The sequence below is a fragment of the Sebastes umbrosus genome, chromosome 11 (assembly GCF_015220745.1).
Source record: "Sebastes umbrosus isolate fSebUmb1 chromosome 11, fSebUmb1.pri, whole genome shotgun sequence".
Lineage (NCBI taxonomy): Eukaryota > Metazoa > Chordata > Actinopteri > Perciformes > Sebastidae > Sebastes > Sebastes umbrosus.
Genome location: NC_051279.1, coordinates 18,181,737 through 18,208,910, shown reverse-complemented (window position 1 = coordinate 18,208,910; position 27,174 = coordinate 18,181,737). Strand labels below are relative to the sequence as shown.

The window sequence follows — 27,174 nt, the reverse complement described above, 5'->3', positions numbered from 1 at the left end:
ATAAGAGAGTAATAATAATAAATTAAATAAACAAATAAGTTCATCTTTTTTTTTAATGATGTTTTGTAAATGCATCCAGTTAAACTTCCCCTCTGTCAGGTAGTAAGAGGAGTCCTGGAGGAGTACACTAGAGAAAACAATTTCAACATTAAAATTGAAATAAAATTAAGAAAATAAATAAATAATAATATAATAATAATAATAATAATAATAATAATAATAAAAATAATACAATTAAAAAAAACAGTAATAATATAAAAATAAGAGAGTAATAATAATAAATTAAATAAACAAATAAGTTCATCTTTTTTTTTAATGATGTTTTGTAAATGCATGCAGTTAAACTTCCCCTCTGTCAGGTAGTAAGAGGAGTCCTGGAGGAGTACACTAGAGAAAACAATTTCAACATTAAAATTGAAATAAAATTAAGAAAATAAATAAATAATAATAATATAATAATAATAATAATAATAATAATAATAATAATAATAATAATAATAATAATAATAATAATAATACAATAAAAAAAACAGTAATAATATAAAAATAAGAGAGTAATAATAATAAATTAAATAAACAAATAAGTTCATCTTTTTTTTTAATGATGTTTTGTAAATGCATGCAGGTGCACTTCCCCTTTGTCAGGTAGTTCGAGGAGTCCTGTGAGGAGGTGTGTTTATGTGTGTGTGTCTTTAAGAATACCAGCCTACCTGAGAGCATGATGATCTACAGTGAACTCTTCCCTGTATGTCTTGTTAATATAGAGTCAGACACTAGTTGATGATAATGTGCTGCTCATCACACACTGACATAACACGGGACTGCTGACTGAACTGACTCGAGGCAGAGCAGATCATTTCTTGGTGTCGATCGGGTGGCATCAGTCTCTTCCGTGGGAAACTCTCTCTAATAGGAACCATCACATCACACAGCAGCAACAAGCTCGCTCTAAATGCGGACATGGGTGTTCCTCCAGACATGCATCTCCACGCATTTCTGTTCCTGCTTTTATAATTTCGACAGCACCGTGGGCCACGCATGTTTTTGCTTTTTTTCCTGATAACTTTGACACAGAAAGTGGATTATTTGTGGCTGTAATTTTGCAGGAATGGTTGACAGGAGCGTGTCGCGTCCTCCTGCTCATCCTGCTGCTGCTGCCTTTGTAGGAAACAACTTCAAACAGCCCTCCAGGCTTTGACCACCACCATGCTCACCAGTTTCATGGTTTATTAACAACAAAAAACACAAAAAGGGACATAATGAGCAACCACAAGGGCGGCGGGATGGCATCGAAAGAAAGGCTGTATGAGCTGTGGATGTTATATTACACCAAGGTGAGTGTGCGAAAGACCTGACTGTGACACCTGTTGCTGCTGCAGCTCCTCTCTCTTTCTCTGCCTCAAGTTTATACCATGATCATAATGTCTGTGTGTGTGTGATCTGGGTCTGTACTGCTGCTGTGTTGTTTGTCATATCGTTTATTGTAAACGGTTTTACATGAGGAAGTCGCTTATTTGTGCGCGTTTGTACAGCAGCTGTTTATTTACCAAGTGGTGGAAAGCTGCCCTGTGCATATATAGCCTACTAACACTAGTTTCATTTCATATGACTGTGTCACTGAGCCATTCAAGTTATTGAAAAGCATTAAGTATAGCCTAATAATGGTATTTTGAAGCAGATTAAGACACTTTATGAAGTGTGTTTGATCCTGTATACCTGTGATGCAGGTGTCACTGAGGCTACTTCCTGTTCCTGTTCCTTCCTTTTTGAGTCAAATATAGGCTAGGAATTCAAATATAATCAAATAAGAAACAACATTGGTGTCAAAACTTTACTTTGGTAATATCCTAAATTGAGTGTTTTTTATTTTGGTCTCAAATGTTGCCTACTAACACTCGTATCATATCATATGATTGTGTCACTGAGCCATTCAAGTTATTGAAAAGCATTAAGTATAGCCTAATAATGGTATTTTGAAGCAGATTAACACACTTTATGAAGTGTGTTTGATCCTGTCACTGAGGCTACTTCTTGTTCCTGGAAGCCCATAGGAGACTAAATGAAAATGACTTGAAAATGTAATTCCACAGAAGCATTATAGTTCTCCCCATATTTATGTGTTATTTGAGGAAAGGTTAAAATGCAATAATCCAATTTTTATTTCCACACACTCTTATCGTATGGGTGTTGTATGACCATATTAAAATTATAATTATTTTTATGCTAAGTCCACTATTTTATTTAATAAAAAAATGTTTCTCTCTTTTATTATTTTATTTTCTATTTTTTTACTTTTTAAAATGATTTTTATTTTTATGCAATAATCCAATTTTAATTTTTCATACACTCTTATCGTATATATATATATATATATATATATATATATATGGTCAAACAGGCTATGAATTAAAATATAATCAAATAACAAACAACAATTGGTGTGAAAACTACTTTGGTATAATATCCTGTGTATTTTGGTCTCAAATGTTGCCCCCCCTGTGGGTGTGACTGCAGCTCATTCCTTTGGTTCATTAAGGCGCAACATCTCAGTAATAACCATGTAAACAAGTGAACAGTGAAAGGGTATTGCACATATATGCTTTCATGCCATCTTGAAGGAGAAAGACAGTTTTTGGCTGTGAATAACTTAAGTATTACTATTTAATGCGTTTGCAATCTGTCTTCCATGCCTGAGGACAGAGAAAACAAGATGCATGCACTGTGTGTAATACTCCTCTCTTATTATCACAGTGGATCTAAAGGGCAGGTTTCCTTACAAGGATAAAGTCTAGTCATGCATATCTCTTAATTTAGGGAGTAGAATTAATTCCAATCTAGGAAACAAGCCAAATGCTATAAACAGGGCAAAACTCAATGCTGGAATATCTGCAAAAAAACTGCTCTAATTGCATGAGTGACACACCTCTTACAGCATTTACTGTCATTATACTACCCTTGTGGACACATCCCAGAGGAAGTGTGTTTCTAATCCACCCTGTTACTTCTCCCCGCGGCTGCTGCTGCATGTGCGACTTCAGATTTACTGGACTTTCCTGTTTGTGTCAGTCTTCAACAAACATAACAAGTTATAGACGCTGTCACAAATAAGCCATTGCTAGAGAGAGTAATTGGTGTGCCCTTGAATGTGACTGTGACAGCTGTCTAGCATTTCCATGTGCGAGAACACTTCCTTATTAAGCTGCGTCTTGGCTCTCAGCTATTTCTCATCAGTTGCCCTCAAGGCTAAAGGAACAAAGTTTATAATAGTCTCCCACCAGAGAACGACAGATTTCCGAGCTTTCTTGTAGATTTTGCATGCGTGCAAATGACCTGCCCTCACTGACAAGCTGCGATGAAGGATGGCAGAGGGATTTAATAGAGCCCAGTAGTTAACGCCACCACCTTATGTGACTCATAGGAACACAATAGGCTGCAGAAAAGGCAGCAGAACCACTTCAGAGAACAATCACCGGCCTCTCCTGTAGAAACTAACATGGTGTTATGATAATGACACCTCCCATCTCCGACTCACAGGCCTTGTTTTATGATTGGTCACACATCATCAAGGAAAGTTTTGACTATTGCAAATGAGTCAAACCGGACAAGAGACCTGAGTTCTGTTTAATAAGCTTTTTGTTAGTGATGCAAACAAGCCTTTACGTATAGTGTCAATGACTTGACACTCTGTTTGAGTCACAACAAACACACCCTGGAGGCTGTGAATATCTCAGTCTTGTACGTCTCAGTTTATGATGGGATTTCCTCAGATGTCTTCATGTGTTCTTTTTTTTCTGCATTCATCAGCCTCTGTATCCTGGCAGCATCTCCAGTCGTAAAGTCATTAGAAGATTAGATTATGGGAGTTACAGAACTTAATAAAGCTGCGATTAATCCAACATGTTTGAGTACTACATGCAGTATCCCAGCCATCGTTCTGTATTTGCAATAAGAGAGCAAAACGTGCTCCGGCCTGTCGGTGATAAAGGAGCTCTGCTTCCTTCGATTGTGCAAGAAATCACACACACCCCTACCAAGATTGTTAGACCAGCTCAGGTTCAGGACTGAACAGCCATTGTGATAAAGTAGAATCTTATCTTACTTATAAAGTTGGCCCAAAATGAGAAATTTTCTGTCTAACAGGGAGGCAACGATAGATACAGTATATGGTTTTCTGGATAAGAGCTTCCAGAGCGTTGATTATTTGCTATCGACACGTCAACGGTGTATGGATACATTATATCGTCATAGACAAGCATTATAAACTACTGTAAACACACAATGTTCACTCAGTAAATGCTTCTTCGTTGTAAGGTTTTTGCAATTGAGAGCATGTAAAGCCAAGAGATGCTCAGTGCACATCAACACTCCGTCTCTTTCCTCTGCTGGAGTTAAATACCACCTCACTGGCACAATTCAAAGCGTCATATCTCATCTGAGAATGGCTTTCAGACCGTCATAAAATGCTCGTGCCTGACAGGTATACACGTACACAGAAGAGTGTGATCTAATCACCGAGGGAGTAACTCAACTTGTCAGATCGTGTCTGAAGACAGCCGTACGGGTATTGTTTTGGGATAATACAGTAACACTGTTAGACTTGACAACGGTTTAATCCATATTGTTTTGCTGGTTGTCGGGCTGCAACTAATGCTTGTTTTTTAAGTTGATTACTTTGAGGATGAATTTAGCAATTAATTAATAGGTAATTTAGCTCAAAACTGTGACCAATTTAATGACAAGTGTTGGTGATGAGTTACCAAAGTTGTGTCGTCATGCTGTCTGTCTTGTCCTAAAACTGCTAGAATATCCGATTGTATTCTATTTACAGTTATACAAAACTGAGAAAAACAATCAAAGCCTCATATTTGAGAAGCAGGAATCAGAAAATATTTGGTATATTTAACTGGATAAAAGTTAGATTGTTAAAATAGTTGAATCAACCAATCAATTCAGCTATTGATGGTTATCGGTAACGGCAATTCAAAAGACTAGTTTCTTGAATAAACTGGTAGGTTTTTTGCAAAAGAGTCATGCGTCAATAGTCAGGTAGAGCTGAAACAACTGGTCGATTTATGGATTCGTCGCTTCACAGAAAATTGATCTCAACTATTTTGATAATTGAAAAAAAGTCATTTTTCAGCAAAATAATTGACAAAAATCCCTCGTTCCAGCTTGTCAGTTGTGAGAATATTCTGATATTCTGAGTGTTTTGGACTGCTAATCAGACAAAACAAGTTATTTAAGGACACCAACTTGAGCAATTTTTTAAGTAAGCAGGATATGTGACTCAGTGATGCAGTAAGAAAGCCTTTACTGAGCTCATGTGGTTAACACAGTGTCTACTGACTGAAGACACACTGAGGTAAACTACAGACCCTCTGGATGTCACTTTCTGGATGAAACTGAGACACGAAAAAGCATTTTTCCCATGTTAAATGTAAGGCACAGAAATAGTGTGTGATTATCCTGTGATCATTAGCTTAAGAGACTGTTAGAGGAACTAATTAAAGCCTGCAGCGGTAGTGATGGACCACAGTAACAACCAGACTGCAACCAAGCCACACAGCTGTGAAACCACCTCCTCTACTCGCTCTGAAGAGACAACAAGTCACATTTCCTGGCTTTTGTCGTCACGCTGTCCCTCACCAAACTGTGTATTTGTCTCAGTTACTGATATGATTCACGTCAATATGAGAGATGCAACAACAACAACAACAGCCATCCCTGCAGCTCACTTTGAGCCCTGCGATTGAAATCCCTCGTGTGCCTCCACCTCCCCTGTTTACCAACAGAAGGGCCAACCAGGAAAATCAAAGTGCTCTTTGCTTTCAGTTGTGCAGGAAGCTGGAGCGAAGCAGAATGCCAAGCAGCAGAGAGCGGCACAGCTGCCCGGCCATGTGCAGAGAAAACGGAGATAAATGACACAGTTTATAGGGGTTGGTGCCTCATGGTTGGCTTGTGACATCTGTTCTAACAGCGTCTTTATCGAACACATCTTCGAGCTATAGTTGCTATGGGCGATGTTGAGGGGAAAAACTGAATGCAAAGTATGTGTATTTCTTCTGAGGTGTTGATCAATAGTCATTTTGTAAGGGGTGATTTTTGGGTCATGGGTGCAGACATAAACCAGGTGTCTGGACCAATTTAACTGCAGAAAAGCTTAATGTATTTCCCCTGGTTTGACTTCTCATTAGCAAACCAGATTCCCTTCCTATCTGTGATCTAATTTATTATGAGCTAAAAATCTAGCTGAGCCAGTTACACCCTGCAGCCTGAGTGTACCTTAACAATACGTCAAAGCATCTTCACTCGACAGGGAACAGAAAAAAATTATACTTTGTTTCCTGCAAAACTAGAAAGCAAAGCTTATTTGCTACATTTAGCCATGCGATGCCAAATCGAGTCAGGGGCGTAAAGTGTTTAAGGGTGCCCTGCCCCAATTCCTACGCCCCTCCTTCCAGGCGCCCTTGCTCGGACCACACCAATCTTCAAACTTAGCCTTCATTTTGATCTCAACTGCGCACCTGAAAAGATTTATGACTGTATCTCTTGCACGGTTGTGACGCTATCTCATTGACAAAATATGTCCACAGACAGACAGACATTGCAAGGCACACAAAAGAAGTAGCTCCCGCTCCAGGACCACGTTTTGATGACACACATACACACACACACACAGACTCACAAGGTTAAAAAAGGCTGTTATATAATACATAGTTGTAAACTCCTACATTCCAAGTTGTCACTCAATTAACCTCTGTTATTATTCTGTTTCCTTGTACATTGTGACTTCTAGTTGACAGGAATAATTGATGACTTAACTTGTGCAGGTTATCATCATCAACAACAACAACACAGGATGATTAAGTGTCATTAACAAAACCTGTTATTACATCATGATTAACCTTAGGGAGGATTCAGTCGTTCAGCTACTGACTCTTTTATTGGAAAGTAAAACAAAGCTGAAGGGGTGTTGCAAATATGTCTCTGTGTCCTTGCCTAATCAAGTCTCAAATACCTGATTGTCCAGATGTTGGAGGCACAAAACAATAGGTAGCTTGGTTACATTTCCTGTTTTCTCAGAGTACATGCTAAGATTTCCTTCAACTCATCACATTTTAGCCTGTGTGACTCAGTCAGTGTCATATATTCCAACAGAGAAAACTGAATTTCAGTGTTTCTCCTGCAACATCTTAAGTTTAGAAAGCATAAACACAGTACCAGTGCTTCATTGTTGATGTGGGAAGTTGTTTTTTTTAAAGAGACATCCCTCATATCTGCTTACAACTATAGTAGAATCAAAAGAGGAAGGGGTTTGATGAGGAGGCGGCATATGAAGGAAATAAGCAACGGTTAAAATGACATGTCATTTCCTGGTTGCTCGCTTGACGCTTGGAAGGCCAGAACGAAGTGAGTCAGACGCTGGTGCTGGTTTAGCAGAGCGGTGTGCAGCTTCTGAGCTGCTGGCTGGAGACTATACACCGAAGGCTCATCTGAGACCGGGTTCACAGGAACCTGGCAACCTGTTCGGCCACATACAATGAGAGATGGACTGGCTCATGAGTCAATGCCAGTTGGTAATGTACATTTAACATTAATGCAGCATTAGAAATGTTTTCAGAGTTGATTGTATTTCCATTTCTCTAGAGGAACACATTAAACTACAGTTACAGTATGTATGTTGGAGCTGTATACTTTTTTTGTCATAGTGCCGTACCTCAACTGCAGCACACTACACATTGCTAAAATTTGACCTATTTGCTTGTTGGCTAAAGGGGAAGCACCTGATTTATTGTGATACCATGCGCTCTTTGCTGTACTCTGTGTTATTTGTGCACAATGAGTCAGTCAGCCTGAGACAACTCATGCTGCCTGTTCTGCAGAAGCTGCCTCATATATCAGCAACAGTGTCTTACTTGCTTGTTCCATCACACGGTACATCAAGGAACATCTCTAGATATCCTGTGTTTTTGTAATTTGATTTTGAAACACTGGGTTCAAACGAGTAGCACCACTGGGACTTGTCCATTAATATTTATATCCAGTTTAAAGATGTTTCTCCGGTGACCTGTGTGACGTTTGTGTTATTTGGTCTATGCAAGATTGAGAGAGTGACGTGAGGAGGGAAGAGTGGCAGGATATGTCGCGCTGCAGAGGCTGATTAAAGCCGTGATAACGGCTGTTTGTATGTAAACATCCTCACATACAATTGAGACCATCTTAAATAATACTATAAGGACACAGTAATGCAATGACAAGACAATGACGTGCGTACAGCGAGACCTATGTACACTGAGGTTAATGAATGTTTGGAACTTATGACTGAAATGGACGTAAAAGAAAAGAACATTGTGTTTCTTTCAACCTCCCTGTTTTGAAAAAGGAAAGAATTGGCTCATGTGTCTGTGAGTTACATCTCTTTGCAACATCCTGTTACAAAAACAGGTCATATGGTTTAGTCAGTACTATGTTCTCAGCCAGTGTGTCACAGTTAAATGCTCGCACAACTGAACACAAGCAAAGAAGAGCATGTTCCATTGATATTTCTTGTGTAACTGCACACATTTTTTCCACATTCACTATTATTTACTAACACTGCAGGCTGCATATCATATGCCTGGAGGCGTGAAGGCCTTGGCTCATGCGTTCTCTCCTCCCTCCTGCAGAAAGACGTGAGCTATCTGCAGCAGTGGCTGGAGGCGTTCGTGGCATCCTTTGAGACGCTCATCGATGTGCAGTCACTGGAGCCTCGGGGGTGAGTAGTAACAGTTATTTACAATCCACACTGCCAGAAGCTCCCACCAGTTTATATTCCCCAAAGCAGGATGAACTCTGACCTTTCTGTAGAGATAGCATTTTGACATGTTTTTGTTATGTGTAAACGCAGCCCCTATTACAATGACCTTTGCCTCTTTGCTACTGCCTCCCATCATCCTCCTCTCCCATCTCCCAGGCTGGAGGAGTGCAGCTCGGAGGTGCCCCTGCTCCCCAAGGAGGTCCTGGAGATCCTCGGCACCCAGCTACGGCAGAGCGCAGGTCACCTCTCCGACCCTGCCGAGCCCAACGGCACCACCCCTCACCCCCTGCTCCTCATCAAGTTCTTCATCATTGTCTGCAGGTGAGGTTCCCAGCCTGCTGTGTATATGCCAGTTGCAGGTCATTTAAAATTTCTTCCCTTGTGGTAGTACTGCTTGTAGTAAAACAATATTCAAGCGGTTACCAGAGACTAAAGAGACTACCGTTTCTTTTTTGTAAATAAAAATGTACTTGAGTTGAGGTAAAGTACAAAATGAGGTCATTTTGTCTTGTCAATTTCCTTTATGCTGGCGCTTTATACGATATCCAGAGCATTAATATGGCAGTAAACAACTATTTGCTATGTAAAGATATAGAGGAGTAATTTCTACCTGAGCATAGAATGAAGTCTCTCTCTCTCTCTGTGTGTTGTAATTCAAGCTTCTCCTTGCTTTGTTGACATCGCCGTGCCGGCCGCGCATGCCTTTTCATGCATGTGAGCGTGCCCCACTGGCTGGCTCACAGCCGCCACTCTGCACTGCTTTGCACTGCTCTGATACAGTGGTTACAGCTGATAACGTTGTCAAGCGTAGCACCCACCCCCACCCCCGCACCTGTTAGTGCTGTTTGACATCAGAGCTGCGCCCATAGCAACGGTCTGTTATCTAGCTCTTTTAGATATTAAATCTGTACCAATAACACAAGAGTCAATGGTGGTAAAGGGAAGCAGATGAATTACATTTTTCCCCCCCAGCAATTGCAATGCTGATTGTGCAAAGGCTGCAAATACATGTCAGGAAGTTGTTCCTTATATTCTGTGCATCCAGTGTATAGGTCTTTTTTTTTTTTTTTTTGTATATTGGGTAAGCCTCAGGCAGATTTTCTTAACACTAAATTGCACAAGTTCCTCTCTACTTCTAGGAATATGGAGAACGTCGACCCAGAAGAGACCCCTGAATTTGTTTTTGAGACCATCAAGCTTGTGAATTTGTGTTTGGACCAGGTAAGGCTATTATAAACTGTAGCTCAAACAGGACACAGATTTCAGTGATTTATGACAGGGCTTGGCTCCACTGCATGCTCACTATATCAAGATTATTAAGCGCCCCTGTAGCCAAACCTGTACAGAAATGTGCTATACATTAGAGACATAGTGAAGCTATACAGAATGCATTGTGCTTACAGTAAAATTTTCTCACACAGAAGTAACAGAACTAGTTTACACTGAAAAGAGAAGTGGGTGTAGTCGACCTTCTATTCATTATACTGGAATGTGTTGTTTTGTCGTATGACGACTGTCCAAGACAGGTGTATCTGTGAGTTAGAGATGAATGTGTGTCCTAACTATTTATTTTTGGACAGCTGAAGAAGGGACAAGGGGAGCAGTCGTCTCTGCAGATGGTTGTGCAGTATGGACTCGTGCTGTGTGAAAGTCTGTTTGACCCTTATCAGACGTGGAGGAGACGCCTGGCAGGGTGAGTGGGTGCTACTTCGCCCTGGAGATCGGATGTGTGAATGTGTGGGTGGTGGAATTCAGTCACACAAAGACCCAAAGACTATCTTGTGCATTTAACATCTTGCCCAACCTTTGTGTGGTGTCTTGCTGCCTCTAAGCCTCGAAGTCATGCCTCATTAGTGCCAGCAGTATTCAAGGCAGTCCTTGACTGACTAGGCGTGATGTGAATCAATGCGGTGACTTGAGGCTTTGTGTGTTGCAGGGAGGAGGTGAGCTTGCCGGAGAGGAACAAGTACAAGTTCTCCCCGCTGGCCTTGCCAGAGGAGCTGCCGGTTCTCTTCCACGGTGAGACACTCCCTCTCGTCTGCTCTACCATTCTGATCTCTGTCAGAGCTCACATACCACAAGAATCAGACTGTTCCCACCGCTAAGCTTACATCTGTCATCGTTGACGTGAAACACCCTGACCTTTCGTTTTTCTCTAAATCTAGTAAATCATTCTTCGCTGTGTTGCTTATAATGAAATATAACTGGTCAGTCCAGTCAGTCAGAGTGTTCGCTTTTGGCTGAAAAACTTTAATTATTCAGCATCTAATTATCATGTTTCAATCACCAGAGTCCAAGCATTTCTAATTATAGAAGCCCATTTGATCAGCAAGCACTAATCTATAAGCCATGTGGGAAATCTCAGCCCAGGCAAGTTTCAGTATGTCCAAATTTTAGGGACATTGAACTGTACTAGCATTTAATTAGAAATGTTAAGAGCTAATTGTGTAATTCCTAGCCAATTAGCAAGGCTTTGGGTTTGTCTTTTTCACAACGTTTTTGCTGAGTCATTGTACCATGAACATTTGACACTCATTCTTATTACTACAAATAAAAAAGTACACTTTATTTTGACAGTGCTGTGTTAATGTTTTCTGTATTGTGGTTAAGTGAAAGTCTTGCATAACATTGTTTCTTGGCTTGAATAATGTTCACAGAAAGTCTCCAGGAAAGCGATCAGATCCCAGAGCTCCTCACACTCCGATTTGTTCACCTCCAGGGTGCCGTCATCAGTGGAGGAAAGGTCTGTTAGCCGATCTGTCCTCTTCATCAGTGATTATTGTTAAAACACTACAAGTGCAGATTAAAACTGATCACACGGTTGTCCATATTTTTTTTCTTCCCAGAAGAATGGCCTTCTCTTCATCACGCCTCACTCTCTTGAGGACCTGTTCTCTGTCCTGCGAGCGTGGTGCTGCCGAACCTCCCCTGAACCCAAGAGCACGGCGCTCCTGCGGCTGACCCTGCAGTGCCTGACGGCGATGATCCACCTCCTGCACTCCAGCAGTCCTGCGGAGCGGCAGGTGGAGATCAGGACGATATTGGAGAGCTACTTCCAGCTCCTCAACTGGAATCGTCCGATTAGCAGCGAGCAGCAGGAGAAGCAGAGCTGGGAAGAAAGTCTCCTCTCCCTCCAGAGACAAATGCTAAGTAAGAGCATGACCACTAGGTCGAGCATAAAGCATTGCTTTTTTTTATCTCTCTCAATCAGTATGAAGGCCAAATAATCAATTTTCCCAGTGTCTGAGAATAGTAAATATCCTCCTTGTTGTCAATTTTAGCTGCTGTTCCTGAGATCCTGCAGTGCTCTGACAGACCCGTCCTGCAGGCCGTGTTCCTCAACAACAACTGCTTTGAACACATCCTCAGGCTCATTCAGAACAGCAAGGTCAGACCCCCCGTCCGTCTAAATTGTGTCTGTCTGCTCTGTCACCCTTTCTTTTATTCATTTATGTCATGTCTATTTCTTCTTTTATTCGCCTGGATGTCACATCTGCTGTTTCAATGTGAAATATCACAAAGAAAATGTGTATGCTTCCTGCTTCTGTTTTCCCCACATGGTTACAGCACCTGTGCCCTTCTGCAGCTGCGGTGAGACCAGTCATACCTGTCTCCATTACCTCTCACAGATGACAGTTTTTGTCTAATTGTCTGTCTTTTTGGTTTGTGTTGTGTGCCTGCGTGTGTGTGTGTGTGTGTGTGTGTGTGTGTGTGTGTGTGTGTGTGTGTGTGTGTGTGTATGTCCTGCAGCTCTTTCAGAGCAACACGCGAAACCCGGAGTGTGAGGTTGTGTGTGACCTCACTACATGTTTACTCTCAGAGGTCGAAGTGGACCAGGTACTTTCCCTCCCACTTTGGTGTTGATATTGGTCTGTCAGCAGGAAACTCAGCCTTCTCTCTACACGTTAGCTGCTCTGAGCTATTTACACAGGAAACTTTGGGCAGGAAGTCTGGCTTACACTCATTTGTAAATAAAGCAGGTAGCGCAGCGGCTATACGTGATAATTGTTGTCTGGAGTTCCCTTTTTAATCTGTCATATCTGTCCATCTGGAATATCCACTTAACAGCCTGTGTTACATGTGATTTACTGTTATTTTGAATCCAACTTGAGATAAAGGACAAGCTGGCGCTGGTTTTGTGCACGTTGAAAAGTTAAGATTCAAATTATCAGTTGGAGGATTAACTTTCGCTTGTGTGGTAGTGTTGATTTTCTACCACATTAATTAGAGGCTGAATTTCCTGTTGACAACACAAGGCGAGAAGAGCATGCTGTGTTTTTCATGATGCATGAAATGGTTGTTTTTTAAATGCATGTCTTTCCTTCTTTTCCTCGTATTCTGGCTGCTCGGTTGATGTCGGTTGTGCTTGTGTGAAAGACCTGGCTCGTGTCCTGGGGTGTTGATGTTGCCTAATTTCCAGCAGCAGCTGGGGATTGCCTCAGTCTTTTTATTTCTTGGTGGTTGGCTTTGGTTTATGCATGCTGGGATGTGACTATCAGTGATTTAACAAAGGGGCGACTGTTTACCAAACGATCCAGCAGTGCACTTACTTTGACCCAGTCGGCTCCAATAATTGTGGTGGGGAATAATAATTCATTCATTTGGTGAAAGATTTCCTCAGAATTGTTTTCTTTTTTTGGTGCAGTCGGGATGTTTTTCTATCTTTTTCAGGCTTTTGGCGTCAGCTCATGGCGATGCATGTTTTTTTAGTTCTGCCATGCCACAATGAACGTTATTCTAACACAATCATTATTTTGATGTAGGTTTGGGAGAAAGGATCAGACAGTATTACAGTTCACGCCTTAGGAGTCCTCACAGCCATAATGAGTAACTCGCCCTCTGCTAAGGTAAGGCCCTTTATGATCCTCTATGGTCCTATCATATGTCCTTCATACTCCTGTACATGTGTTATAAAGCATATTATACTATGAGAGCCTGATGCGGAAAGCTGTCTTCCATTCATTTAAGAAATCTCATTGTATTCCCTCCAATGTGTGGAAGTGTGCCAACTAGTTATCCCCTGTGGAGCAGCTTTCTCAAGCCTATTTCTGTCTCTTTCCCCCTCAGGAGGTTTTCAAGGAGAGGATTGGCTACTCCCAGCTGTTTGATGTGCTGAAGAGTCAAGGTCAACCCACCAAACGGCTGCTGCAGGAGCTGATGAACATGGTGAAACACACATTTCCTCAGTCAAATAGCTCTTATTGATGACCTTATTCCTGTTTAAATGGTGTTGCTAGCTAACCTGAAGTTATTGTCCATGTGACCACAACTTATTATCATTCTCTGTCTCCAGGCAGTGGAGGGCGAGCACGCCCACGCCCATCACCTTGGCATTAGTAACGAGCAGCCTCTGCTGCTGCTACTGCAGTGGCTGCCTGACCTGTCGGGTCAGAGGGACCTCCAGCTGCTGGTGGCCCAGTGGCTGGCCACCGTCTGTGGTGGCTCCTTATCCTGTCGCACCGTGGCCGTGGAGGCGGACATGGTGGGGGCTCTGCTGCAGGTGCTCTCACAGCCCCAGAATCTTGACCGGCAATGTGCGGACGCCTTGCTGGGCCTCCTGCAGGACCTGGGCTCCCTGTGTCTGAGACCAGAGGAGCTGAAGAGCCTGCTCAGACTGCTCCGGGTGGATCAGGACAATGACGCAGTGGTGGGGAAGGTGCACCCCTACTGCGCTCGCATCACCCAAGTGCTCTCGGCCATGGCGGCCAGAGAAGGCCAGGACAGCGCCTTGCAGTACTTTGATCTCACTCCCCCCATGGCTGGTATTATGGTGCCCACGGTCCAGCGCTGGCCAGGCAGCGGGTTTGCCTTTCACGCCTGGTTCTGCCTCAACATGGATTTCCCCAACAAGCGTAAACCTCGATCCTGCTCTGTATCAGGGGAAATGGGAAAAGGACCCCGCAGGAAGCAGCTCTACAGGTAGAAAGACACGTTTGTGTTGAATTGCAAGCTTTTATATGCGTTTTGGCTGCATTGTACAATTTCTTTGACAGGATATGTTTTCTTTTGTGAAGTTTCTTCACAGCAAGTGGAACCGGGCTGGAGGCCTTCTTCACCATGGAAGCAGTTCTGGTGGTGGCTGTTTGCACTAAGAAAGACTACATGGCTGTCGCTCTGCCAGAGTACCCACTAGCTGACTCATGCTGGGTGAGTGTGGACACACATAGTACAGCCAGGGTTTTGGCCAACATCTGTCCTCATTTAGTCTGTCCCAAATAAAAATAGATTCGATCAAGGATAAATAAACACAAGCGCGTTGTCTGGGCCTGTCACCTTGGAGCGTAATTACTGTAAGAAATTGAAGAGTGTACCTCTTGAAGAGACAACGCGCTAGAGAGGTCTATCAATATGGTTAAATGAAAGCTGTCAACTGTGGCTGTGAGACTGTGTTGCTCCAGTTTCTCAATACAAAAATGTATCTTTGTAAGCACCCAATTTGTCAGTGTTGTCACCAGTAGAAATTTGTCCTTGCTCTTTCATGTCACAGCATTCAGTGGCTATAGTCCACATCCCTGGCCGTCGTCCATTTGGTCAGAACCTGGTCAACATCTACATCGATGGAGAGCTGCGTAAAACTGCTCAGCTCCGCTTTCCATCTCTCAATGAGGTAACTGAAACTTGTGTCTAATGTATCCTAGCCATAAACTGAGTAGTTCCCTTCTATTAATCTAACTTCCTCTTTCTCTCCCCGACCTGAACCTGACTCCCGAAGCCTTTTACCTCCTGCTGCATCGGATCTGCAGGCCACCGGACCACTACCACCACCACCTCCCCCAACCTGCCCTCTTCCTCGTCCTCGAGCCCAACGTCTTCCGAGTTTGCCTTCCCCTCCTATGGCCCTTCCCTCATCCGCTCCCAGTCCTTCCCAGCCACCTTTGCAGGAGGCCGCTGGGGGCCTATGGGAGAGTCCCAGGTGCACACCATCCCAGCAGGACTGCAGGACACCGAGTGGGGGACACCCTCGTCTCTGGATGGGCTCCTGGGCACCGCCTTCATCTGCCACGAGGTCCTGCAGCCGACACAGACAAGAGCGCTGCATGCTGCAGGTAGGTCACGCTCCGCTGCAATGCAAATGTGATTGTTCACATTATAGACTTTTTACTTTTTCAGCATTTCGCTCTTCCAGAGTTCAATCGCATGTACAGGAAAGCAAAGAAAATCACAGAATACTCCTACGAGTAGTTTTTTCTTGTACACCAAGTAATGTTTGCATAATGACCCACATTGGTTTCTGGTCTCCATCACAGGCCCCAATCACGTGTCCTTATTCAAAGCGGAGGGCGAGTTATCTGATCTCAACAGTAGGCTTCTGCTCTACTACACTCCACAGGTGACCCACTGAAACTGCTTTTATCACGTCAATTATAAACAACACTAGTAAAATGCTCATGTTTACATGTGTGCACGATGCTTTCTCCAGGCCTTCAAGAGCCAGATATGTCTGGACCTGTCTCCCAATCACCAATATGATGGCAGGCTCACAGGACACAGGGTGGTGAACTGGGACATCAAGGTTAGATATGAAACATTTCCTTTTGTATGATTCAACTCGGCTGCGGTGAAAAAAAGAAGAAGTGAAATAATAAATAATTCCATTATTTGCTGTCATGCTGCTTCCTTTTTGGACAGCTCCCCTTTGTTGATTCCATTTCTGGTCTAAATAGGACTATTGTGTGTGTTGTTTCCCTGCAGGATGTTATAAACGTGATGGGAGGTATGGGGGTTTTGCTGCCCCTGCTGGAGCAGGTGTGTGAGGCCGAGCAGGTTAACAGCGGCAGTCAGGAGATCTCCGACCATCTGCTGGGACCAGAGCTCACCTCCCCCAGAGGGCCCACTGCCATGCTGCTGCCACTGAACAAGTCACCAGGTCAGGTCATGTTTAGCTCAGATATCACACACAGTATTAGTTTTTTCTTGCACTGTATATTAGATGCAGTGATAATGCCTTCACCTAAATTTATAGGGACAGGTACATTGTCTCTGAAAGGAGATGTTGCTGTTTTTAGGTATCTCAAAACCTGAGCAAATCAAACAAAACTACCCACATGTCTGGATATAAGATGTATGTAGGTCAAACAATGTTGTGGTATCATGAATACATTATCTCCTGCATTTTGAGGGCTATCTGTGTTGTTATTCCTGGTTCCTTTTGTTCATTTGTAATCCCAGGCTACGTGTTAAATGCTAAATATGAGTGTCAGTGCAGTTCTGAGTCAGAGTCTTCACACGGTGCACGACGAAGGACAAACAGGACGTGCAAGACAGTCAGATAAGAGGCACATACTATAATATATAACAGACAAACATAGCAAAGGTTATGAAATCAATGCTAATAGGTTAAATGTCAGACGCAGCATAACATTTGCTTGAAGAGTTGCAGTTCAGTGGCCCAGTGCACCTTAGTCTGCATAAAGTCTGACGTGAACAAAATGAGATAAATGAGACAAACAGTGACTCATCCTGAGATATGATAATGCCAGTAAAGTGCTTAGTAATGCATGAATACAACTGTGGGTAACACAGGAAATCTTAAAAGTTGTTTTGCTCTATTTTGTTTTTCTGTCTCAGAGGGCAGACTAGAGAGAAACAGCATCGCTGCTTTCCTGCTGATGGTGAAAAATCTGATCCGTCATCACCCCGTCAATCAGGAGAGCCTGCTGCACTGCCACGGGCCGAGCACCATCGGAGCCATGCTCAGCAAAGTAAGCGCTCTAGCAAGTGGGAACTAATTGCGAGAAGAAGTGATTAGCATCTGAGAGTGAATATTTGACCTCTCCTATTGTAATTCTGCTGTGTAATTGCTGCGTAATGAGTGGGTACGGTGTTGTTGAAACCGCAGTTGTGCTTTGAAAATGACTGTATCACATGCTTGTGTGGGGAAAATTATGCAGAGTGCGTGGTCTCTCTGACTGAGAACAAAGGGTGTCAACTATGAAATCTGTTGCTTGGAAATGATGATATGTAGATTAAAACAAAATCGAACAATGACATTTCATATGAAGGTCATGGAAGCAACAGTGAGTTGTGATGCACTGTTGTCACAGTGCAGCTGTATTTGATGCTGAGCTACGTTAAAGACAAACCACCATTTATTTGTGATGGACAACAGTTTTTCTGATTTGTTGAGCCCTCTAAAGGTGCAGTAGGCCTAATTCATTACAGCATCTGTAGTAGAAATGATTTCTTCAGATTGATGATAACATGTGTTTGAGTTCAGTAGTTTACATTGTCACACAGTGTTAATGTGAATCTCTGCTGGTAGCAGCCAATCAGGTGTTACGTTGGTGCAGCACAGACGTGCTTTTTGTCTGACAGGATATGTTGAAATACATGGTGTTAAGGTGGAGCATCCTGTTAGGAAGCTATGTCTCAATAATCACATGGGGTTTCCATGTCTGACAGTGGCAAAGCCAGAAACACACATAAGGGTATACACTGAACACAAACACTTGTGCACTCAACACTTCTTCGGCCTCAAGTGTTACTAAAAATAGGCGCTACACAAACCCTTGTGCACTGAAAACAAAAATGAAAACACACTTTAACACCCCTCCTCTGTGCCTCCTCTTCTGCAGGTTCCCGGCAGTATGATAGACAAGAACGTCTTAATGGCCTGTCAGCTGCTGCTGGAGCAGGTTTTCAACGAGGGAAACAGCAAACTTCTACAGCAGCTCTACCACCACCTGCTCTTTGATTTCCGCATCTGGACTAAAAGCCATTTTGCCGTTTGTCTGGGTAAAGGCACAAGCAGCCCTTGTGCTGTCGATTAATACACCTGTGAAGCTTTTCATGTCTGCCGAAGCTGTTTGCGTCCCTTTTTTATGTGTATATGTAAGACTGAAAGGCTAAAAGCAGAGATCGAATACATTAATGTGGCGAGTTCAGGCTGTGGCGAGGATTCAAAGTGAATCTGTGCCTGAAGCTGCACTTGTGTACTCTGTTTTGTAAATGAATGCACTTCTTTCGGCACAACCTCGCCTATTGGTTTGACATTTCTAAATGTCAAAGACATTGGAGGGAGATGACTAAAGCATTCTTTTTCTTCCCACAGCCCACATGCAGTACCTGGGGTCTGTGATACACAAAGGCAAGCAGCGCCTGAAGAGGAAGTACGGGGTCCAATATGTTCTGGATACCATTCGCACATACTACAGGTGAACCTTTGACCTTCACAGTATGGTTTCAAAATAAGACACAGACGACCACCACAATATATATTAAGACTTTAAAAGTTAGAATAAAAACATACTTGTTCCTATCTTTTTTTAAACCATGTGTTTATCTTTTCACAAGAAGATAATTGATTTATTTCTTTACTAATATCGTTGGTCACAGTGCGGAGAAAGATGGCAGCCCTCTGTCTGAGGAAAAGCAAACGATTCAGTCCTCTCTGTTCTCCCTGCTGAAAGAATTTCTCAAGTCTCCTTCCCCAGAGGAGCTCCACAGTGTCCTCGCCTACATCCTGACTGTCGGAGAGGAGAAGCAGGTAGTGCTCATATGTTTCATCTGTGTTTAATTTTGTTATCATTTGACCTTATCAGCATGATATTTCACTTCTAATCCCCAAATGAACCTTCCCTGATCATCCATCTGCTTTATTCTCATGCTTTGGCATCTCCGTACTTTCAAACTCGTCCTGGTACCACTTAAAGCTTTACCCTCCCTAATCCACATTTCTTGGTATTTTATCCTCCACCTCCTTCACCTCTTTCCTCTCTCCTCATGCCTCTCTCCTCATGCCTCTCTCAATCAGGTGGTGAGGGCCTTGGATGTGCTCTATGACCTCATGAGGAGCAGCCCTCTTCGTGAGCAGGTGCAGGCCGTGCTGCTGGAGTGGGGCGTGGAGCAGCTGTACTGCCTGCTGCTCACGCCGAGCTACGGAGACGAGGCCAGAGAGAGGGTCTTCAGGGTGAGAGCAGATTTGTGCCTTTTATTGTAAACTCCCATGTGATTATATTTTCAAAACAGAAAAAAAAATCTCTTTAAACAATTTCCCTTCGATATTGCAGGTTTTATACAAAATCCTCAAAAGCGAGCGAGTGGCTGAGCGCAACAAGCAGCGCATCAAGCTGAAGGATTTCGGTTATCTTGGCCTGGTTTGCTTCCTTGATGAAATCCCGGTTACCATGACCACAGTGCGATGTCTGTACGAGCAGGTCCTAGCGACAGGTGATAACAAAACAGCTCTGTGTCTCTAGTCTAGGGAGTTAGAAATGGATGACAAAAGAGACCTTTATAAATGTTACAGCACCTGGAAATTTGCTTTCAAATCTTAAGTATTTTTCAATAACATTTTATAAGCAAAAGTCAGAGTTCAAGATAAAAGTAAAAGAGTTTATTCTCAAAAACTCATCTGCTTCATTAGGACTGTGTGGTATTATTGACAGTTGTGTTTCTCTGGTAACAAAAAAATAATAAACTCAACGCAACAATTAAACTGATTAGAATAACAAACTCATGACTTTGTCTTGATGTTCCCGTTATTATAAAGCTAAATTACATTGTTCTTCTAGAGGATCTAGGTTCTACAGAAAATTTTCAAGACATTATTAGGAAATAGTGAACCTGTAAGTGTTACCTTTAAGTTGTGTTTGGTGCATAAATGTTGGAAATACATGATATTACCTTTAGAAAACTGATGAGAAACAGCGTTGAAAAAAATACAAATACAGAAATCTTAACCAGTATCCTTTTAGTTTTGGTAGATAATAAGTGAATTTAAGAAGGCTCCCATCACTTATAGTAGGAAGGTGTTAAAAAAGGATACCAAAGACTTTTGAGATTTGAGATTTTTATTGTATTATTATTTTTATTGTTTGCACAATAAAACAAAGCAGCAGAAATACAACAATAAAAGAAAAGTAGTTGTGCAGGTGAGATTAAATTACCTCAAGGGGCTTATATAAGGAATCTCACCTCAATAAGCAAATACAAAAGTCATGTAATTAACAAAAGTAAACCTACAAGCAAAACATAAAATCCAAAAGCAATTGTACAATACGCAAACTTAAATCAAGCAGAAACATAAAATAAATAAAATAAATATATACTTTAAAATGCAATGAAATTTGCTGCTGCCCCACAGATGCGACTCCTAACTTCAGAGACCTCCTGGCTGTGGTCTGGCTGTCCCATCGAGCAGAGCTCACTGTCCGCTTAGACATCTGCCGCAAGGTCAGTCTGCTCACACCATTTATACTCTGCTAAAACTACCTCAGTCAAAAGATTCATCCTATATTCATCATCTCCATTATGAATCATCATCATCTTCCTCTTTGATATAACCCCCAGCTCTTCCATCTGATCTACTCCAACGACGATTACGTGAAGCAGCTCGCCAAGCAGCCCGGCTGGCAGGATGCTTTGACCAAGCTCTACGTGAAAGAGTGCTACGAGTCCCACGCCGCCAGCATCGCAGGCTCCAGCTCCCACAGCTCCTGCGAGCCGAACTACCGGCCGCCGCTGCGCAAGGAGCATGCTGTGGTGATAGAGGACGCGCACCCGGACATCTTCATGAGTTACCACACCTCGCAGGACATTGAGGACGAGGAGGAGGAGGATGAAGGTGGCCCACGGGACAACTCTGAGGAGTTCTCTGATTTATCCCAGTCGCCTCCAAGCGGAGGTGGAGGTCCGCTTAAAAACTTCACCGGCTCCCTCCATTTCAAGTCGTTTGACTCGGTGGACCAGGGGAGCCACTCGTCCTCCAATGCGGTTGATATCCCCACGTCTCGCCCTGACGAGGAGGGGAGAGACTACCAACCCCAGTCCCCCTTTGGTACCCCGTTTGATATGGAGCTAGGCGGCATGGGAGACACTGGCACACACACTCCTGCAGATAGCCTGACAAACACACCATCTCCTCTCGAGCACTGCAAAGCCTTTCCACCTGACAGACCAAGGAAGAGCTCCAGTCTGTCCAACGTGCTGGACGATACCAGCTACGGGACAGACCCTCCAACTGGAGACACAATCTCCAATACGTCCAACCCACAGGTATGGCTGCTTCCTCGGCTCAGATATCACTGACACATCAAGACTAGTATTTGTTTATGAGTTTATTGTCTTTCTGTAAGGATTTGAGTCTTGTTTGTGTTACAGCAGACCCCTGAGGAGGAACTTTGCAACCTGCTAACCAACATCGTCTTCTCCGTGCCGTGGAACCGCAGCGGGGCGGAGGTGGCTGAGGATGTTGTTTGGAGAGAGAGAGGACAGGTGTTTTCTGTTCTCACCAAACTGGGCTCCTCCTGCCAACTGGTCCGCCCTCCTGATGACATCAAACGCAGGTCAGTGACAATGATTTCTAATTTACTCCTCCTGAACAAACAACATTGACTTGGCAGTGAAGCTGTCCTGCAATGGAAAAACAAATTAAACCACACCTTTAGCTGTGCTACCTTTTGTGTACATATCCAGAAATGTTATTGTGTCACGCTGGGGTGATGTATTCATAGTGTGTTTGTCACTCTGTGTGCCAGTCTGTTGGAGATGATGCTGGAGTCGTCTTTGTCAGACCTGAGGGACGCCCAGGGAGTGACTCTGCCTTTCTGTCCCAGTCTGGTTCGGCTCCTCAGGCTGCTGCAGGACGTCCTGTTTGCTGAGGGAACAGACAACCACACGCTGTGGAGTGAAAAGGTACATCACAAATATATCACTGACATATCCTGCTTGGGCTTTGGCTAATTTCATGACTATCGAACAGCCCTCTTGATAAAGGCTGGTTGACTGTGTGAATACACAAGTGACAGTGAAGGATATAAGCCCTCTTATCCCAGACAAAGTCTGATATTATATCGTACAACTATATAAGAATATTGTCAATAAACCAAACCGAACCAAAACCAACTAATGATTTTACAGCAGTATGGACTTAATAACACCTGCTGTACTTCCTCATACATGCTTTCAGCTTTCAACCTCATCTTGTCCACGTACAGTGCAGCAACAGGCTATGATGCCGCTCAACTCTAGTATATGAAATATATATATACAAAATATGTGAATCAGATATCTCAAAAGAGATAAAAGTGTGAGTTCATAGTTAGTTTAAACCACCATAAAGCAGTCTAGAAACAAAATAAATGGATTACTAAAATGAAATGTGCAAAAATTATTATTTAAACTCCAGATGTTTAAGGGAGATTTTGGGAAATGCACTTATTCACTTTTTTTGCTGAGTTAGATGAGAAGAATGATACCACTCTCTCACATCTTGCCAAGAAATAAAAACTACATTAAGTTCTGGCAGGCCTGTTTTGTTACTTACGGAGCTGATAGCTCGCTGTTTCGCATATTGTCGAAATCATTTAAATATTCAACCATGACATCGAAACTCTTTTAGATAACACTAAGCTACACTTTCTTTACTCCAACACAACAAACTCTGACAACTCCTCTCTCTACTCTCACTCCTCTCTCTACTCTCACTCACGTTTCCATTGTTGTCTCTTCCGACAAACAGGAAGCGAAATATTTGAAAAAAAGGTTTCATTTCTCTGTAGGGTTCTTTCTATAATGTTCAGACACTTATAATAACAATCTGAGCCCGTCACTGGCCAAAACAAGCACTTTCACTGGACGTAATCTGACGGTGCCAGGTTGCCCCGAATGATTAAACTACAGTCTGTTTAGCAGCTGGTGGCTGCAGAGTTCTCCCTCAATACTGGACCAGTTTCATTGTGTCCCCATTAGTCACTTAGACACAAAAACATGGAAAAATATAGTCCAGGTTGAAAAATACCAAAGTTATCCTTTAATGTTAGACATTGACCTCGAACGTTTAAGGTTAGGCATTGAACTCAGATAGTTGAGGTTAGGCATTGACCTTGAATGGTTAAGGTTAGGCATGTTGGATGTGATGATTTCACTTCCTCAACCAATAGGGATGGCAAACACTTCCAATCATCCAATTACATTGATTTGGTGGTGTTTAAAAGAACACACACCACCATTTTATCTTCTTAATGTCCTGATGAAGGTCCTTGTTTACCAAAACGTTGACTAATAAAGCAGAGAAAAGTGTGTGCGATAGCAAGTAGTTTTTTTGAAAAAGTACATACTGGAGGGGATCTACTCCCAGCACCACAAACAATTTTGAGAATGTGCATGTTTTCCTCTCCTTAAGGTTAGGCATTGACCTTGAATGGTTAAGGTTAGGCATTGACATTGAATGGTTAAGGTCAGAATAGGTTGCAAATCGAAAGTATTTGCAAATTTCCCCCATTTTTGGTTACCATCGAGACATGACCTTATCTAACCCTATTGCAAGAAAGCGTATCCAAAAATGTTGAACTATTCCTTTAATTAGTTTTGTTAGGTCTGGGATAGGAAGTGAATCACAAACATTCACCATGTTGGGTTTCTTTAGTAAACTTTAAACCTTGAGAATTATATTAGTAAGATAGAAGCTGTCATGTGATTTCAGTGTCTGTGCAGTACTGACAGTAGGAGTTTACATACTACATACCAATGCAAGGCAGGCTGCATGTTTGCTTTCTATAAATAGGCCTACTTATCCAACACCAGTGGAATTTAGTTTACTGATGAATTACAAATGTTCAGTCCAGTCAGACCAACAGTTCAATGTCTTCTTGCCAAAAAAAAATGCAGCAGATTCCTGCTGTGACTGAGCCGGTGCCAGACACAGTGTGCCGAACAATCAAGGGTGTTGTCTTCCCAGTAATGGCGTCATTTGACTTTAGTTTTTAAAGAAGCTATTATAATTAATGTTGGGGCTATAAAATTAAATTATTAAGATACACAATAAGTCTTTGAATGTCGGACTACATTGACAGTATGTGATGATGTGATTTAGTTGGTTATGGGTAAGTAAAGCAGAAAACATCAGAGATATAAGTTCAACATTAAACACAGAGCAGCTGCAGGGTGTGGTTGTTACTATGTTTAACGTCATGGGTAAATGTTTCCGTCCTGTCTTACTGGCTGAAGGGTGGAGAGTGATGGTTGGGTGTAGGACAGGTAGCGTCTGAATCACCTTTTTAAATGCGGGTTTAGCTGTGTTTAATGTACTGAATGGGTTTAGGTTGTCGTAGATGACGCAAGGTGTGGAAACAGGTCTTGCCTTTTTGTTTGAGTCCTTTGTTGACGGTTGTTGTTGTTGTATTGCAGATATTTGAAGGGGTGGTGAACCTGCTGGACAAGTTACAGGCCTGGCATAGCACCCCTGGCAGCCCCGGGAACACCGAACTGAAGGAAATGGCCCAGATCGGCCTGCGTATAATAACAGGATACATCCGACAGCAGCACTCACAGGTCAGCTGCCACCACAACTTGTCCTGTCCATCACCCAGCCAGTACACCGACCATAAAACGTTTCTCCCCGTACATGTCTTTCACAACCCCAAACACCTGTGCGACTGAACTTTGCTGGACATAAATCTAAAGGGGTGTACAGTATTTATTTTAGTCGATAAGCGAACTCAGATAAAGCCAGTTTAGAAATACCAGGCCTTCTACGGGTTTCTTTTCAAAGACATTGTCGTCATTCCTCTGAGGGAGTGTTCTGTATGAAAGGGCAGCTCCTCTCAGAGTTATGACTGCTGCTGCTGCTGCTGCTGCTCTCGCTGTAGGATTGTGGGTCATAAATGAACTGACCATAAGGCTTTCCATCACATGCTGCTGTTCATCTCCAAAGGAGTACAGCTCCCCCTTTAAGCCATTTGGTTTTCACAGTATCAGGTTTGAAATAAATTAACTTAATTGCACCCTGACATCACAGCTACACGTCTCTTGGGAGTTAAACAAGCTTGAAATATACAAATAAAAGAGACAGTAACATAGCTTTATTAACTCCACTGGTGGAATGAAAGCTAGTACATACGTTCTGTACTTGAGTATGATTATGAGGTACTTGTATTTCAGATTTATGATGATTTGTACTTCTACTTCACTACATTTAAGAGGGAAATATTACACTCTTTTTTACTCCACTATATTTATCTGACAGCTGTAGTTAACATGTTACTTTGCAGATAGAGATTTTTCATATAAAGCATATCATCAGCTTATAAATTATGATGGTATGTTATAGATAGATAGAAAAAATAGCTATACCTCAACTAAATACATCAGTACTGCTTGTAGAAAAATGCATCCGTATTAACAATTCAATAATACAATATATAATAATATAACAGTCACAGGGGCCATTTTCCTGCATGAGTGCTTATATTTCTAATCTATGATTTATTTCTTTAAGCACATTTTTGCTGATTATACTGGTGTGCTTTTACTTTAAGGTGCTGTTGATAACATTGATAACATTCAGTCACTACATGTGTCATTCTCCCTCCCCCGTTCCATTGCATTTACTTCACAACAAGTCGTTGCCAGGCACTTACCTTCAATCTCAGCCATTTATACGTTTTTTCCACTGACTACCGACGACCCAGAGATACCAACGTTGTTTTAATATTGGCTCACAAGCCTTTTTACAAGTGGGAACCAAATGTCAGATAGCTTCCACAGAGATAAGCAAAACGTTCATTCTGGACCCGCCAAAAGTTTTAAAATGATTCACAATCATAATATGTTTTATATTTTTTTTCATATTTTTTCATATATTTTTTCGGCACCTTTCAACTATAAAAGTTCTATGTTTTGTTTTTTGTTTTTTTTAATATTTGTCTACATAAAAATGTTATCATTAAGACCTTTCAGTATAATTTTGAAGACAGAACTTTGACTTGTAGTGGAGTATTTTTACCATGTTGTTTTGATAGGCCCTGAATAGGATAAGTGATTACAGAAAATGGAAGGAATGGATGGATGGATTTGTTTATACACTGTATGGATATGTTCTGATTTGCCTCTTGCTCCTCTCCAGGTGTGTGTGATGGCCTACGTGAAGCTCCACAGCCTCCTCCAGACTGTGCTGTGTCTGAGCTGGGAGGAGGTGTGCTTCCTGCTGGGGCAGTTGGGTGCCCCCCTGTGGCCAGGAGGCGTAATGGACAACACAGACAGTGCACATGAGGAGACTTTCTCCCAGCTTGTGCCCATTGTGCGCACGCTGCTTGACCAGCACGCTGACCCCGTCACCATCCAAAAGCTACTGCCCAACCTGCCCATCACTAACGGCAGCACCACCTTCGCCGAGGACCTGAAGGCCTTCTGTCACACAGCGGAGTGGCAAGGCTTTTACCAGCAGCAGGTCAGTGTTTTGGCTGTGCATTTAAAAATAGACACCATTTATCATCTGTTTAGGGAGTCTAGAAAGCCTCCTCTCCAGTCTTTGGTATGACTAATCAACCATCCTCTCTGAGATACTGCTGGTTCTGCTCTTTGTCACATTAGTGCACATTCAGGATTTTCACAATCTTGCCTCCTGGTGTGATCGGTTGCCTCCTGATGGGTGGCTG

General features: G+C 42.4%; 1 protein-coding gene across 4 annotated transcripts in view; it reads left to right on the top strand.

Annotated features, from left to right (window-relative positions):
* Positions 1-728: 728 nt before the first annotated feature.
* nbeal2 (neurobeachin-like 2) overlaps positions 729-27,174 on the top strand; it is a 36,134-nt gene continuing 9,688 nt past the window's right edge. The window contains exons 1-31 of one of the 4 annotated variants that reach the window (XM_037784921.1): positions 729-1,334; positions 8,667-8,755; positions 8,954-9,118; positions 9,937-10,018; positions 10,378-10,490; positions 10,734-10,816; positions 11,455-11,540; positions 11,644-11,947; positions 12,079-12,185; positions 12,548-12,634; positions 13,561-13,644; positions 13,865-13,963; positions 14,091-14,716; positions 14,812-14,944; positions 15,285-15,404; positions 15,510-15,843; positions 16,045-16,127; positions 16,218-16,310; positions 16,490-16,664; positions 17,366-17,499; positions 18,373-18,532; positions 18,849-18,951; positions 19,133-19,283; positions 19,551-19,706; positions 19,807-19,966; positions 20,883-20,971; positions 21,089-21,793; positions 21,902-22,083; positions 22,276-22,432; positions 24,926-25,069; positions 26,643-26,966. In XM_037784921.1, coding sequence (XP_037640849.1) covers positions 1,260-1,334; positions 8,667-8,755; positions 8,954-9,118; positions 9,937-10,018; positions 10,378-10,490; positions 10,734-10,816; positions 11,455-11,540; positions 11,644-11,947; positions 12,079-12,185; positions 12,548-12,634; positions 13,561-13,644; positions 13,865-13,963; positions 14,091-14,716; positions 14,812-14,944; positions 15,285-15,404; positions 15,510-15,843; positions 16,045-16,127; positions 16,218-16,310; positions 16,490-16,664; positions 17,366-17,499; positions 18,373-18,532; positions 18,849-18,951; positions 19,133-19,283; positions 19,551-19,706; positions 19,807-19,966; positions 20,883-20,971; positions 21,089-21,793; positions 21,902-22,083; positions 22,276-22,432; positions 24,926-25,069; positions 26,643-26,966 — 5,403 coding nt within the window. In that variant the 5' untranslated portion in view covers positions 729-1,259. Of the gene's footprint in view, positions 1,335-7,400; positions 7,578-8,666; positions 8,756-8,953; positions 9,119-9,936; positions 10,019-10,377; positions 10,491-10,733; positions 10,817-11,454; positions 11,541-11,643; positions 11,948-12,078; positions 12,186-12,547; positions 12,635-13,560; positions 13,645-13,864; positions 13,964-14,090; positions 14,717-14,811; positions 14,945-15,284; positions 15,405-15,509; positions 15,844-16,044; positions 16,128-16,217; positions 16,311-16,489; positions 16,665-17,365; positions 17,500-18,372; positions 18,533-18,848; positions 18,952-19,132; positions 19,284-19,550; positions 19,707-19,806; positions 19,967-20,882; positions 20,972-21,088; positions 21,794-21,898; positions 22,084-22,275; positions 22,433-24,925; positions 25,070-26,642; positions 26,967-27,174 lie in introns of those variants that run through there. The other 3 variants (XM_037784920.1, XM_037784922.1, XM_037784923.1) reach the window with 3 other exon arrangements.